This window comes from Myotis yumanensis, unplaced genomic scaffold (assembly GCF_028538775.1).
Source record: "Myotis yumanensis isolate MYYU_CA2020_CCGP unplaced genomic scaffold, mMyoYum1.0.hap1 SCAF_6, whole genome shotgun sequence".
NCBI lineage: Eukaryota > Metazoa > Chordata > Mammalia > Chiroptera > Vespertilionidae > Myotis > Myotis yumanensis.
In genome coordinates this window covers 56,095,204-56,110,495 of record NW_027223757.1, presented here as the reverse complement: position 1 = coordinate 56,110,495, position 15,292 = coordinate 56,095,204, and the positions used below count along the sequence as shown (strand labels likewise).

Sequence of the window (15,292 nt, the reverse complement as noted above, 5' to 3'; positions counted from 1 at the left end):
CTGCTAATAATGCTATTTCTTTTTTTTAAAAAAGATTGATTTTAGAGAGAGAGGAAGGGAATCAATCAGCGGTCTTCTACTGCATGAGACAATGCTCAACCAACTGAGCCACACAGGTCATGGACCTATTTCTTAAATGCTACTGCATCAAACTTTTTCACTCACCCCCAGAGTCACTGCTTTATTTCAGACCCAACTAATTTTTATCAGTATTATTGCAACAGCTTTATAATGTGTTTCCTTCCCTCATTTTCACCTCATTTCAATCCACCCTCCACAATGCCATCAGAGTGACCAGAGGCAAATCTCTGCATACGTTTCTTCAGTTGCTGGAAAATGCTGCCCTTCTGCCTGGAAGGCCATTCATTCATTAATTCATTTATTAACAAAATATTTATTATCAATTATAGACACTATGTAGGGCTTTGAAGATATAAAGAGATGAAAGACATGATCCCTATTTTCAATCAAGATCTGAAAGTGAACTTGCCCTTCTACTTCTTTTGCCTCAGTTTTGGATAGAAGAAGTTTAAGATGTCTACGGAAACTCCAGGTAAACTCCTAATTCTTCCTTTCAAAGTCAGATGAAGAGACATCTTGTCTCGGAATTTTCCTCAGTATTCCTACTAAGCTCTTTAGTGGAGCTGGAAGTGACATCTACGTGCATCTCTGACATCAAGGACGTATTTCTATAACATTTCCATGTAGAATTGTAACTCCTGACTCCTTTGAGTTTTCCCTACTAGGCTGTGGGCCTCCTGAGATGCAGGGCTTTCTTGTGTCCCCCAAAGCTAATATAATGCCTGATCCATAGGCGATTTCATTCAGTAAATATTCTTTCATGACTACAGTATTTTTCATTCGACCACAGTGTACAATTTTTTGTAGTTATACTAATTATTCAAAGAACAGCAATGTTTAAGTCAAGAAATTGAAAATTTTGTTATAAATTTTTATTTTAAACAATTAATTTGCAATTTTAGAAAATTAATAAAATGATTATTATTTGGTTCTCAGAAGATGCTGTCAAAGTGATTTCTATCTTGTTTCATTGCTTTATAGATTCTCATAAAAGAGACATATGTACTGCTATTTGTAATACCTTAAAGAATAACATTTTTTAAAAATGTTATGCATATACTTTCTCTTCTGAGGTAAAATTTGTCTGTCTATACTGATTTTTAAAAACAAACTTTTTTCTAGCTTTATCCCTCCCCCCTTTTATTGTGGTGATACTGGTTAACAAAATTATACAGGTTTCAAGTGCATAATTATACAATACATCTGTTCACCCTATTGTGTGTTCACCACCCAAGTCAAGTCTCCATCCCTCACCATTTACACCCCCTTTACCTCCTCCACCCCAACCCTGAAATCACCATACTACTGTGTCCTTGAGTTTTTTCTCTTTTTTTCCTTTTTTGCTCAATCCCTCCACTCCATCCACCCAGCCTCCAGCCCAGATAGCTGTCAACCTGCTCTCTAACTTTTCTAACTTTATTTTTTATTATTATTTTTTAAAAATATATTTTATTGATTTTTTACAGAGAGGAAGGGAGAGGGATAGAGAGCTAGAAACATCGATGAGAGAGAAACATCGATCAGCTGCCTCCTGCACACCCCCTACTGGGGTTGTGCCGGCAACCAAGGTACATGCCCTTGACTGGAATTGAACCTGGGACTCTTCAGTCCGCAGGCCGACGCTCTATCCACTGAGCCAAACCGGTCAGGGCACTTTTCTAACTTTAAAGGAATACAATTACTAAGTAGAATTTAGAATATACAAAAAGACATAATATATAGAATATACAGAAATAAAAATAATGTTAGTTTTAAAGTAATATGTATTTGATGTATTTCCTTTTATGACTTTTATATGTAACTCAATTTTTAAACAAAATAGTTATATATAAGTTGGTGTTTTCCTTCTTTCACCTAATGTTATATTATAAATCCTTTAATGTTATTTATAAGTCTTTGAGAACCATTTTAAGCTTGTATGTTATACTCACGTGACTATTCCAAAATTTATTGCAAATTATTCTTTATTTAAGTATAACAGATCATTATTATAATTAATGTATGATGAAATGTATCACTATTATCCTATAAATAAAAGGCTAATATGCAAATCGACCAAACAGCAGAACGACCAGTCTCTATGACATGCACTGACTACCAGGGGGCAGATGCTCAATGCAGGAGCTGTCCCCTGGTGGTCAGTGTGCTCCCACAGGGGGAGTGCCACTCAGCTAGAAGCCAGGCTCATGGCTGGCTAGTGCAGCAGCAGTGGTAGAAGCCTCTCCCGCCTCCGCGGCAGCACTAAGGATATCCGACTGATGGCTTAAGCCCACTCCCCATAGGGCCATCCCTTGTGGGCCCTGGACTGCGAGAGGGTGCAGTCCGAGCTGAGGGACACCTTCCTCCAAGTGCACAAATTTTGTGCACCGGGCCTCTAGTAAATAATGTTGTGATAATATCTTCACAGAAAACATTATACACATTGTTAGGTCGGAGGGAGCCCGGGATCGGATACATGCGGACATGGGATGAGACAATGGACTTCCTCTGGAATTTCTCACAGATCTGGAATCTCTCACGGGTCAGCGTGCCAGACACAGATACCTGCTTCTCCTTGAAGTTCACAGAGATCCCCGCACAAGATACTGACCCATTCCTGAATGTGCCGCCCACCCCCTGCGGCCGAGACTCCCTCAGTTGAATGTGTGATGATCCCTGCTGCGGGCACTTCCTCAGTTCAGGCCCCCGCCCTCACCAAACACCTGAATAAAGAGATGTCCCTCCCTCCCTGAAGTCGCGAAATTCACTGGCCCCACCTTTTGGGCCGGTGGGTCTCGCCCGAGAACGCAAATAAACTTCTCCTTTTTCTTTCTGATTCTCTCGATTCTCTTTGCTTTCCTCGCCGCCGCTTTCCTGGGTCACCTAACATTTGGTGCCTTGAAACCCGGGTGGCGTGAGCACCTAGTCTTGCCGTCCCTTCACGGCTTGAGGTGCCCGCCTCTCCCTCCTTGTGGCCCAGGACCCGTCGGGACCTCGTTTCTTCAACTCGGCAGCCTCTTCCCGGTGGCAACATCAGCGGTGAGTCCTGCCCCGCCCCGTGCCGCTCCCCCGTGGCCACACACCTGCCGGCGTCTCTATCCGTAAAACGCGGCCGCGTTGGAGACTGTCCTATCCGGGCCCTTCCAGGAAGGTTCCTTGGACCTCAGGAGATAGTGGAGACGTCCCTAACTCCTTTGGTCTACTCCGTCTGTCCGTGGCGCAAGTCAAATCGCTAGGACGCTAGCTTTTTGGCCCCGCTACTGGCCACGGGGAACGGACCATGGGCAATCAAAATTCCAAACCTGACTCGACCACACCTCTAGGGTGTCTGCTCACTAATCTGGCTGAACTGGGCCTGTCGCAGGACCTGCGTCCGAAACGTCTCATTTATTTCTGTAACGTGACATGGCCCCAGTATGAATTGGATAATGGATCTAGATGGCCTAAAAACGGGACATTTGATTTTACCATCCTCACCGACCTCAGTAATTTCTGCCAACGAACCGGGAAGTGGCTCGAGATCCCCTACATTCAAGCCTTCCTTTGTTTGCGTTCTCGTCCCACCCTCTGTTCTTCCTGTTCCACGGCCCAGGTTCTCCTGGCCCGTGAGAAACCTACTCTGCCTACTGAGATCTCTTCGTTTTCCGCCTTATCTGAACCACCCGAGAATCTTTCCTCCCCTCCCACTCGTCCGCCGCCCTACCCAGGCCCGTCCGCCCCAGCGCCGTCCGCCCCAGCGCCGTCTGTCCCAGCGCCGTCTGTCCCAGGCCCGTCCGCCCCAGCGCCGTCCGTCCCAGCGCCGTCCGCCCCGGCATCCTCACTCTCCGCACCCTCTGCTCCTCCCTCCCTGCCGGACCCTCCTCCGGCCATGCCCTCCGCCGCTGGCCCACTGACCCTGCCTCCCACCGACCCTACCCTTCCTCTTCCACCCACTGCTGCTGCTCCTTCCCAACCCCCGCCTACTTCCCCGGTGAGTAAACACACGCGTTCCCACGCTCCTCCTCTCCTCTGTCCACTCCGGGAAGTTGCAGCCTCAGAGGGAGTGGTTAGGGTTCACGTTCCCTTCTCACTCTCGGATCTCTCCCAGATTGAGAAGCGGCTGGGATCTTTCTCGGCCAACCCCACCGCGTTCATCAAGGAATTCCGATACCTCTTTCAGGCCTATGATCTCACTTGGCATGACATTCATGTTATTCTTTCTTCCACCCTGACCTCAGATGAAAGGGAGAGAGTCTTGGGGGCAGCAATGGATCACGCAGATCAGGTTCACCTTACGGATGCCAGTATGCCGGTAGGGGCCCAGGCCGTTCCTCGCCAGGAGCCGGGCTGGGAGTATCAACTAGGCACCCCCGAAGGGCAAAACGGGCGCCGACGCCGAGACCAGATGCTCCAGTGCCTGATGGCTGGTCTAAAGACCGTCTCCCACAAGGTAGTTAATTATGACAAATTAAGGGAGATCACCCAGGGCCCAGATGAAAATCCCGCAATCTTCCTTAACAGGCTGACTGAGGCTCTAACCTTATATACTCGTCTGGACCCTGGGTCTCTGGCTGGGGCAACGGTCTTGGCCACCCATTTCATTTCGCAGTCAGCACCAGATATTCGGAAGAAATTAAAAAAGGCAGAGGATGGTCCTCAAACTCCTGTCCGAGATTTAGTGAATATGGCATTTAAGGTATTTAATGCCCGTGAGGAGAAGGCAGAATCAGAACGGGAGGCCCGCCTTAGACAGAAGGTCGACCTGCAAACGCAAGCCTTGATCGCAGCCCTGAGGCCGGCAGCAGCTGCACATGGTCCCAAGAGGGCCGTGCGCAGTGGGAGTGCAACGAAAGGACGCACACCGCCTGGACAATGCTTCAAATGCGGCAATGAAGGCCACTGGGCAAAGCAGTGCCCCCAGCCCCGGGCTCCGACCAAGCCCTGCCCGGCGTGCGGTCAAAATGGTCACTGGAAGAGTGACTGCTCCTGGAAAAGTGGCGAGCCTTCCACGTCTCAACGTGGTGGGGTCGCCCTTCCGGGCCATGACGCACCGCTGGCCATGCTAGGATTGGCTGAAGACTGAAGACGCCCGGACTCGTCCACTCCGATCACCCTAGCCGAGCCTCGGGTTGAAATGAAGGTAGCGGGTGCACGAGTCTCCTTCTTGATCGACACGGGGGCTACCTTCTCTGTCCTTCCCTCTTTTTCGGGGCCCCTTTATCCTTCCAAAATCTCGGACATGGGTATTGACGGCAAATCCACCTGCCCTCTGGCCACCGGACCCCTTCCTGGCCTCCATCATAGCCCTATAACCCACTCGTTTTTAGTCATGCCTTCATGCCCCGTGCCCCTGTTAGGACGAGATATCCTCACCATCCTAGCGGCCACTCTGCCCTTCAGCCTCCCCACTCCAGCTTCCCTGCTCCTTCCACTCCTGGCCCCCTCCCTTCATGGAAATGCCGAACCCCCACTGCCTGCGTCCCTGGTCGACCCAAAAGTGTGGGATACATCTACCCCGGTGGTTGCTAGACATCATGCCCCAGTCAAGATCAGACTTAAGGACCCCACCTCGTTTCCCTCCCGCCCCCAGTTTCCCATCTCCCTAACTCACCGCCGAGGACTTAAACCCCTCATTACCCGGCTTCTGGGGCAGGGTCTCCTCATCCCTACCGACTCCCCCTGCAACACGCCCATCCTCCCAGTTAGAAAGGCAGACGGGACCTACCGGCTGGTTCAGGACCTCCGGCTGATCAACGAAGCGGTAGTCCCTATCCACCCGGTAGTTCCCAATCCTTACACTCTCCTCTCACGCGTCCCGTCCGGTACCACCCACTTTTCTGTTCTCGATCTCAAGGATGCTTTCTTTACTATCCCTCTGGACCCAGACTCTTTCCATCTGTTTGCATTCACTTGGGAGGACCCGGATGAACAGACATCCCGCCAACTCACCTGGACAGTCTTGCCCCAGGGGTTCAGAGACAGTCCTCACCTGTTTGGCCAGGCCCTAGCCAGAGACCTCCAACAATGCTCCTTAGAACCCAGCACTCTTCTCCAGTATGTAGATGACCTCCTCCTCTGCAGCCCCTCCCTGAACATGTCCCGGAGGCATACAGCTAATCTCCTTAATTTTCTAGGAGACAGGGGATATCGCGTGTCCCCTGCCAAGGCACAACTGTCGGTCCCCACCGTCACTTACTTGGGGATCTGTCTGATGCCCAATTCTCGAGGACTGACAGTTGACCGAGCACAGGCAATACGAGACCTTCAGCCCCCCACTTCTGCAGACCAGATCTTGTCCTTTTTGGGACTGGTAGGGTTTTTCCGCCATTGGGTCCCAAACTTTGCTCTCCTAGCTAAGCCCCTATACCAAGCTGCTAAAGAAACACCAGTGGGTCCCCTCTCCTCACCCTCCCTCGTTCGTCAGGCTTTCTCTAAGCTCCGGGATACCCTTCTGGCATCTCCCCCACTCTCTCTCCCAGACACCTCTAAGCCGTTCCAGCTATTTACTGATGAAAAACAGGGAATGGCTATTGGGGTCCTCACCCAGTCCCTAGGGCCAGCCTTTACCCCCGTGGCCTACCTGTCCAGACAGCTTGACCCCACGGTCCGGGGATGGCAGCCCTGCCTCCGGGCTCTGGCTGCAGCTGCCATTCTCACCAAGGAAGCCCAAAAAATCTGCCTCCAACAACCCTTACAGGTCTTCTCCACCCACAGGTTACAGGATCTCCTGTCCCACCGATCCCTATCTCTCCTTGCCCCCTCTCGCATGCAGGAACTCCATCTTCTGTTCCTCGAAAATCCTGACATCACCCTGACCCAGTCCCCAGCCCTAAACCCGGCCACTCTCCTTCCCGCTGCCTCCACCCTACCTGCGGCAACGCATTCCTGCCCCGAGGTCGTCGAGGCCCTTACTCAGCCTCGGGCAGGACTCTCAGATTCTCCTCTCTCTAATCCGGATTTAACTCTGTTTGTGGATGGAAGCTCCTGCCTGGACCCCCAGGGACGTCGGAAAGCCTCCTACGCGGTAGTGACACCCGAGCGGACCCTGGAGGCAGCCCGACTCCCAGAGGGCACCACCTCTCAAAAAGCCGAGCTCATCGCACTGACACGCGCCCTACACCTGGCCAAAGGGAAGAGAGTAAACATATATACAGACTCCAAATATTCCTTTCTGATAGCCCATTGTCATGCTGTTATCTGGAGGGAGAGGGGCTTTCTCTCTACTAAAGGCTCACCTATTATCAATGCTAAACTCATAACCCGTTTACTTGATGCCTTACAACTTCCTTCCCAGGTAGCCATCATGCACTGCCGAGGCCATCAGACGGACTCCTCGCTGGTTACGCGGGGAAACGCCCAAGCAGACGCGGTAGCCAGAGGCTTAACTCAGGGTGAAGGGTCCCCAGCCCCGGTCCTGTTTCTTTCTCTTCCCTCCATCTCCCCTCAATATACAGAAGAAGAGAGAAACAAATTCCTGCAGCGGGGAGGCTCACCCGGTCCTGAGGGATGGATCTTTTTAAATAACAAAATTGCTCTCCCTCGAGCCCAGACAGGGGCCATTGCCCAACAGATCCACCGGTCTTTGCACATTGGACCACTGGCACTTTGGAAGTTCCTTGAACCCCTCTTCACCTCGCCCACACTGCGAGAGGCAATCACAAACGCCTGCTCCTCCTGCCCCACGTGTGCAGCTGTCTCACCCCAGGGAGGGATGCGCCCCAACTTTCCCACCCATCAAATGAGGGGACACCTCCCAGGGCAGGACTGGCAGGTAGACTTCACCCACATGCCTCCCCACAAAAAGACCAGGTACCTGCTGACCATGGTAGACACTCTGACAGGGTGGGTAGAGGCCTTTCCCACCCGCAAGGAAACTGCTGAAGTGGTGGCTGAGACGCTAATAGCACACATTATCCCAAGGTTCGGCCTCCCCACCTCCATTCAGTCAGACAATGGCCCAGCTTTTATATCAAGGGTCGTACAGCAGGTTAGCACCTCTCTTGGCATCTCTTGGAAACTACACATACCCTACCGACCACAGTCATCGGGTAAAATTGAAAGGATTAATGGCCTCCTTAAAGACCATCTAACTAAACTCTCTCTAGAAATTCGCAGCTCCTGGCCGGACCTCCTGCCCATGGCTTTGACAAGACTCCGGGCTACACCAAGGAGCCCCACCTTCTTAAGTCCTTTTGAACTCCTATATGGGAGACCTTTCTTGCTCAACCATCGTCTCCCTATCGATCCTCCTCCCCTGGGCAATTATCTTCCATATTTGTCCTTAATCCGGCAGCTGCTCCGAGAACACGCTGACAGGTTCCTGCCCAAACCGGAACCAACTGACCAGGACTCCGGGGAACCAGCTCTTCACCCTGGTGACTCGGTCCTCCTTAAAAATCTACATCCAAAAACCTTGGAGCCGAGGTGGACGGGACCTCACATCGTGATCCTTACAACACCCACCGCGGCCAAGCTGCTTGGCGACCCATCGTGGACCACCTCTCCAGGCTCAAGAGAACCCCGGAGCAGCATGACTTCTATAAATGTGATGTATTGGGTCCCACTAAGGTCCGCCTTAGCCGTCCTCCCCCTCCTTCTCCTCCCGGCCCTGAGCAACCTACACCAACCCCCACCCGCTTATGTGTGGAGGTTCAAGGTCCGTGAAACCTACTATCAGAACGGCAAACAAGTCACCCGGCAGGTAGGATCTCAGGACTGCCCTCTAGCGGGATGCCAGACAAGGATGCAGATGGCTGTCGACATCCGGTCAGTATACCATGGTGGCCGGCCCTATGCTTGTTTTGCTTACGACCAAGAGGACCCAGACAGGTGTAATCAGGAGGTCGACACCTATGGGGGTTGCCGCTGGAGGGGCTGTGTTGTCAATGATGCCTACAGGGGTGGCTCCTTTATCTGGAAGGATGGGGCCTTCCACATCATAATCCAGGATCCCTGGGACCAGCGGTGGGTTACGGGTGTCGTGGGAAAGCTATACTTAAGTAGTTGGAGCTCAACCCCCTCAGGGACCATTTACATCTCCCGGGAATATGTCCTGGCCCAAGAGGCCCAAGTCCAGGTCTCCAACAGCATCCTACAGGCCGAACAGTCCCTTAAAGGGAAGCTGCCTGACTCCCCCCGGGTAGAAGTCCTGTCTTCTTGGCTCCAACTTATTCAACACACCCTACTATTCCTCAACGAGACCCACACCCTGCCCAATGTCTCCCACTGCTTTCTGTGTGCCTCTCTCCGAAGGTCTTTGCTGGCTGCCGTCCCACTCACAACTTCTCCAAGGGCCCAAGGGAAAGGTGAATGCCAGCCTCCCGTGGCTGGCATTCCCCTTTGGGAACCTGAAACTCCAGAGCCCACCCTGCCCCCACGGATATGCTACCAGACCAGTAATCCGGTAACTGGGGGACGAGTCACGTGGAACTGCACCCAGAACTACACTGCATCCAGCCTCACCAAGGCCAGTCCGGGTACCTTCTTTTGGTGCAATGGCACCTTAAGTAACTGCATAAACTCCTCTGACCCCGGGCCCTGCTTCATCGTCATGGTAGTTCCCCAACTAACCTTATATGGAGAGTCAGAGCTCGCCTGGCTGCTCCCTCCATCCCGCCCCCAGACGCACCGGGCTGCCTTCCTCCCTGTCATGTTAGGGGTGAGTATCTCCGCCTCAATAGGCCTCACTGGGGGGCCCTCGGGAACAGTCTGGTCACTGCTCAGTACTTTAATGACAAGCTCCAGTTAGCCCTGGAGTCCACTACTGCTTCTTTAGCTTCCTTACAGCGACAGATAACATCGATAGCCCAAGTAGCCCTGCAGAACCGGCGCGCCTTAGACCTTCTGACTGCAGAAAGAGGAGGAACCTGCATATTCCTTCAGGAGGAATGCTGTTATTACATCAATGAGTCTGGAGTAGTGGAGCAAAATGTACAGACCCTGACTAAGCTGAGTGAAGAACTACATGCAGGACACTTCCAGGACAACTCTCCTTTCAGCTGGTTCCAAAGCCCCTTAGCTACCTGGGTCCTGCCCATGATAGGGCCCCTGATTCTCATCTGTGTCTTTTTTCTCCTAGCCCCGTGCCTCCTCAAGTTCATCCGCTCCCGGATCGCAGAGATGTCACGGGTGACTGTGAATCAGCTCCTGCTCCATCCCTACACTCGGCTCCCCTCCGACCCGACTCTGCCTAACCCCGGCCTTTAACCGCCGCCCCCCCTCGTCGTCCTTGTTCAGCTGGAAGCAGTCAGAGAGTCGCCGACCCTTATCACCAAAAGGCTGGGATGTTAGGTCGGAGGGAGCCCGGGATCGGATACATGCGGACATGGGATGAGACAATGGACTTCCTCTGGAATTTCTCACAGATCTGGAATCTCTCACGGGTCAGCGTGCCAGACACAGATACCTGCTTCTCCTTGAAGTTCACAGAGATCCCCGCACAAGATACTGACCCATTCCTGAATGTGCCGCCCACCCCCTGCGGCCGAGACTCCCTCAGTTGAATGTGTGATGATCCCTGCTGCGGGCACTTCCTCAGTTCAGGCCCCCGCCCTCACCAAACACCTGAATAAAGAGATGTCCCTCCCTCCCTGAAGTCGCGAAATTCACTGGCCCCACCTTTTGGGCCGGTGGGTCTCGCCCGAGAACGCAAATAAACTTCTCCTTTTTCTTTCTGATCCTCTCGATTCTCTTTGCTTTCCTCGCCGCCGCTTTCCTGGGTCACCTAACACACATCTCTAACTCTATGGGATATAGTCTTAGAATGGAAATTATTGGCCCGGCCAGTGTTACTCAGTGGTTGAGCATCCACCCATAAACAGGAGGTCATAGTTAGGGCACATGCCTGGGTTACGGGCTCAATCCCCAGTGGGGGGCGTGCAGGAGGCAGCCAATCAATGATTCTCTCTGATCATTGATGTTACTATCCCTCTCTCCCTCTCCCTTCCTCTAAAAACATATTTAGAAAAAGAATGGAAATTATTAGATCAGAAGCATGAATTTTTAAAAGCTCATGATACATATAAAACAGTTTTCCAGAAAGTTTGTACACATTCAGATTTGCTTATATATTAAATTACCAAATACAATGCTTATGTTTATTTTTAAAATTCGTCTTCATGTGGGGATTTACATTATTTTTTCCAATAGTTTAAGAAAGTATGATTGATGTGCCCAAATGGTAGAAGTAATAATGAATGATGTCTTACAACTTTGCAGCAACATGGTTACTTACCTAGTCTTTCTTACTTCTACCATGACCCTATGAAGTGGGACTATTATCTCTATTAAAGCTAGGGAAACTGAACCTCAAGTAAGTTAACATTAAAACAGGCCATTTATTAAAGCCCTCCACTGGAATTCCCATTCAAACACTAAGAATTTGGTTGAGAGAAAGCAGCAGGTAAAAGAGTAGCTATTTATTTATTTTTTCCTCCTTTCTTTCTATCTAGTATGCAATTAGACAGATAGCCTTTAATAAAAGGAGGTACACCTAGGAGTTTCATCTGTATCAGTATCAAATTGCCTCACCTAGAAACTTACCTTATTCAAGTGGACTGACCTGTAGAGCCTATTCACATCATCTCCCTGACAGATTCTCTAGCTGAGCCGTATTTTTCTTCTTTATTCAGAAGAGTATCAGTATTGCTGTATGACATGGTCATTCATATGTAAGGGCTACTCTTTTAACACAGTGTTGGGGGCGGCATAAATGAAAATAGTGGTAGTCTTTGGGATGGGCATCCAGAATGGCAGATAGATTTTTCTTCTGGTTAAAATGACAAATTCTTACCTTAACTATCAATCCTTTAGAGTCAACCATCCATATCTTTTGTATGGCTTTCTCCTTTGGTAAACCTTCTTTCTCCATGGCCATTACAATCAGGTTTGCAATCCCTAAGGCAGCCTGAGAAAAGGTTATAAAAACAAAAAATTTTTAAGTTGTTCCACATTATATCTTATCAGGTTACATTTCACTGCATTTTGTTCTTGTTAATAAGGAAGTACAAAATGGCCCTGTCTGTTGGCCTAAAGAGCTATTCATTTGTACTGGGAGCAAAGTATTTTTGTCACATTTGGGTTAAAATGAATGACAATTATTCATTCTTATCACAACAGAACCACTATTATGTAGCTTCCTATTTAGCCACAAATAAACCAGTAATATCCTTGATTGTCAGTAACCTTAATCATGTTAATACAATTAAGATTCGCGCTAATAAGAAAATATTGAATTTAAAATAACGAACTAGTCAGCCTTGCTTATTGGACTATGTATTGTTTATTGTTGGGTTCAAGCTCCTCTAACTGAATTCGAAGGAGGAAGCCAGGTCATTTGGATGGGAACTTAACCAATTAGGCAATAAAATGAAACACAGGAAATCTGTGTTCCCAAGCATTTATTTACCTTCTTAATTTGGACCAAAAAAGCACTGTGAATTTTCTTGCAAGATTAAAGGAATGAACTTCTTTGGTATTTGATAAACTCTGTCATAATCTGTGAAATTTCCAAAACCTTATCAGGGACAACTGAGTGACAGTTTTGAGTCATCCAGCCATTAATACTTCTGTCCTACTGAGTGTCAAAAGCTGGCCTGTGCCACTTAACAAAATCCTTTGGAAATTCAAAAGAAGTTTACTAAAATGAAGTATAACATGGTACAATCCACGGAAATATAAAACTCAAATGTTAATGAACTCTTATTTGCCTTGATTTTTATTTCAATGTGAAAACAAATTTGTGATTTACATTCTGAATATTTCACATCTATATCTTGGCATCTAAGTTCTAGATTTGTATATTTTGTTTTGAGAACAAGTAAAATCAAAACCAACATAATATACAAAATTTCTATGAGTGTAATGTATTTAGTCATAATCTTATTAAATTTGTAAATTTAAAGCTTCTTAAAATATATATGGTACAGCCACAAAGCATTTCTCTGTTTATTACATTCTATAATTCTGAACAGATTTTGGCAGTTTTCTCACAAGAAGCTCAACTCAACTAACATTTTAATTTCTATTTTGCGGGTGAATTATTATTGCTAGTGTCTAGTTTTCTTTCAAATGACAAATTTATAGAAAAAGATAACAGAAAACAGCATAATTCTGTCTTGCTGCTATCTCCTTCCAAAAGTATAAGATATTTTGGTTCTTTTTTGTGAGAACAGTTGTAATGAACAATGAGTCTCTCAAATACCTTTTTCTTAAAAACTTGGATATAGTTATATGTGTAAACATTGAGTTGTGAGTGAAATTAAGAAAACTTTCATGACACTGGAGGATATAAAAGTTAACATCAGGTAGCATACTTTAACTATTTCTTAAAGGCTTTTCTATATAAGCATACATTTGAAACTTTTGTTATTGCATGGCAACTTAAATATGCATTATAAAAACCTACGGCAACATCTGATAAACTTATCACTGTAAAACTGTGAAAAATATCTCTATACCACTAAAGCTTCCTATGAAAAATTAATAGGCCTCAAAATGAATGTAAAATTGTGACTCTTTCAATAAAACCTATATTTATAATATACTAGAAATTTGAAAGAATACCTCAAATTTCAAGTTAATGAATATTTAAAATGAATTCTATGTTCATTAGTTTAGGAGAACGTAAGTATTCTATAAGGCAGGTACCTCTCCAGCTCCTTGGAATAGTATTGTTTGATCAGACAGTTTGTTCTTGGTTATTCGAAGAGCTGCAAGGATACCTGCGACTGCAACAGATGCTGTTCCTAAAAGAAGTAACAAATGTCCTTGAGTAATCAATCCTCAAACAGATCCTGCCAATGTCTAAGCCTCCAATCTTTATTCACATCTTGAAATCATTATACAACAGTTTAAATGGTACAAAGAGGGAACCTTGGTTGTCGGATTCCATCCTTGCATATGAGGTGAAAGTCTCAGGCAATTGACATCAATATTTTATTTTATTTATTTATTTATTTATTTTTAAAATATATTTTATTGATTTTTTACAGAGAGGAAGGGAGAGAGATAGAGAGTTAGAAACATCGATGAGAGAGAAACACCGATCAGCTGCCTCTTGCACATCTCCTACTGGGGATGTGTCCACAACCCAGGTACATGCCCTTGACCGGAATCGAACCTGGGACCTTGCAGTCCACAGGCCGACGCTCTATCCACTGAGCCAAACCAGTTTCGGCGACATCAATATTTTAATATATTCGTGAAACTCTGAAAAGAAGATTCTGTGACTTAATTTGGTGATGCAATAAATAAGAGCGTGGGATTTGGATTCTTATGTGCATTCCACCTCAACCTGTTTACTAGCTGAATTACTTTAGAAAAAGTATTTTGTACATCTGTTTCCTTATCTGTTTTACTATATGAGATAAAAGAGCACTAAGTGTTATTAGATTCTTCTACCTAATTACTCTTAGGGCTCTAAAATCTACTACTGATCCCCTCTACCCAGAGTGGGCATATAGTAAGCGCTTATTGATAATGGTGTTGGTAATGATATTTATGATACATTTGGAATTTAATGTTTTAATTTTCAATTTGAAAAATTAACAGTTAATATCAATTTTAGCCCTAGCTGGTTTGGCTCAGTGGATAGAGCTCTGGCCTGTGGACTGAAGGGTCCCTGGTTTGATTCTGGACAAGGGCACATGCCCAGGTTGTGGGCTCAGTCCCCAGTAGTGGGTGTGCAGGAGGCAGCCGATATATGATTCTCTCTCATCACTGATGTTTCTATCTCTCTCTCCCTCTCCCTTCCTCTATGAAATTAATAAAAATATTTAAATCAATTTTAAAATCAGATGTTGCAGCATTCTCTAATTGGCTTCCTACCTATAATCACTGGTGAATCCCAACGGTACTAGACAAAATTAATGTAAAATTTATTTAGAATTAAAACTGAGTTTTCTGCATGGTCATAGAAACTTCACCAGTTCTAATTTTATTTGCCATATAAGCTTTCACAGATCATAGAGCAGTTCTTTTGCTTTGAGCATAATTACATAGCTCAACCTCTTTACGGCTCATGTCTGAAATAAATCTGTGCAGCTTCTTGCAGTATGTTCCAGCTGTGTCTACAATTCACTCCTCTAAAGTAATGATTCTAGATAAAGCCTAGTTAAACTGTAAACACACTCATTGGTTAAAAACAAACAATAACAGATTAGAATAGGTCTGATGAATGACAATTATGAAGTGTTACGTATGCCAAGTACCAAAACACATTAAACATTTCACCACCATTATATGTGTTCTTTTA

General features: G+C 46.9%; 1 protein-coding gene across 1 annotated transcript in view; it reads right to left on the bottom strand.

Annotated features, from left to right (window-relative positions):
• The window catches only part of ME1 (malic enzyme 1), a 166,630-nt gene that overhangs the window by 26,199 nt on the left and 125,139 nt on the right, over positions 1 to 15,292 (bottom strand). The window contains exons 8-9 of the mRNA XM_070418169.1: positions 13,687 to 13,784; positions 11,831 to 11,944 (exon numbers count right to left, since the gene is read on the bottom strand). Of these exons, the coding sequence (XP_070274270.1) occupies positions 11,831 to 11,944; positions 13,687 to 13,784 (212 nt within the window). The remainder of the gene's footprint in view (positions 1 to 11,830; positions 11,945 to 13,686; positions 13,785 to 15,292) is intronic.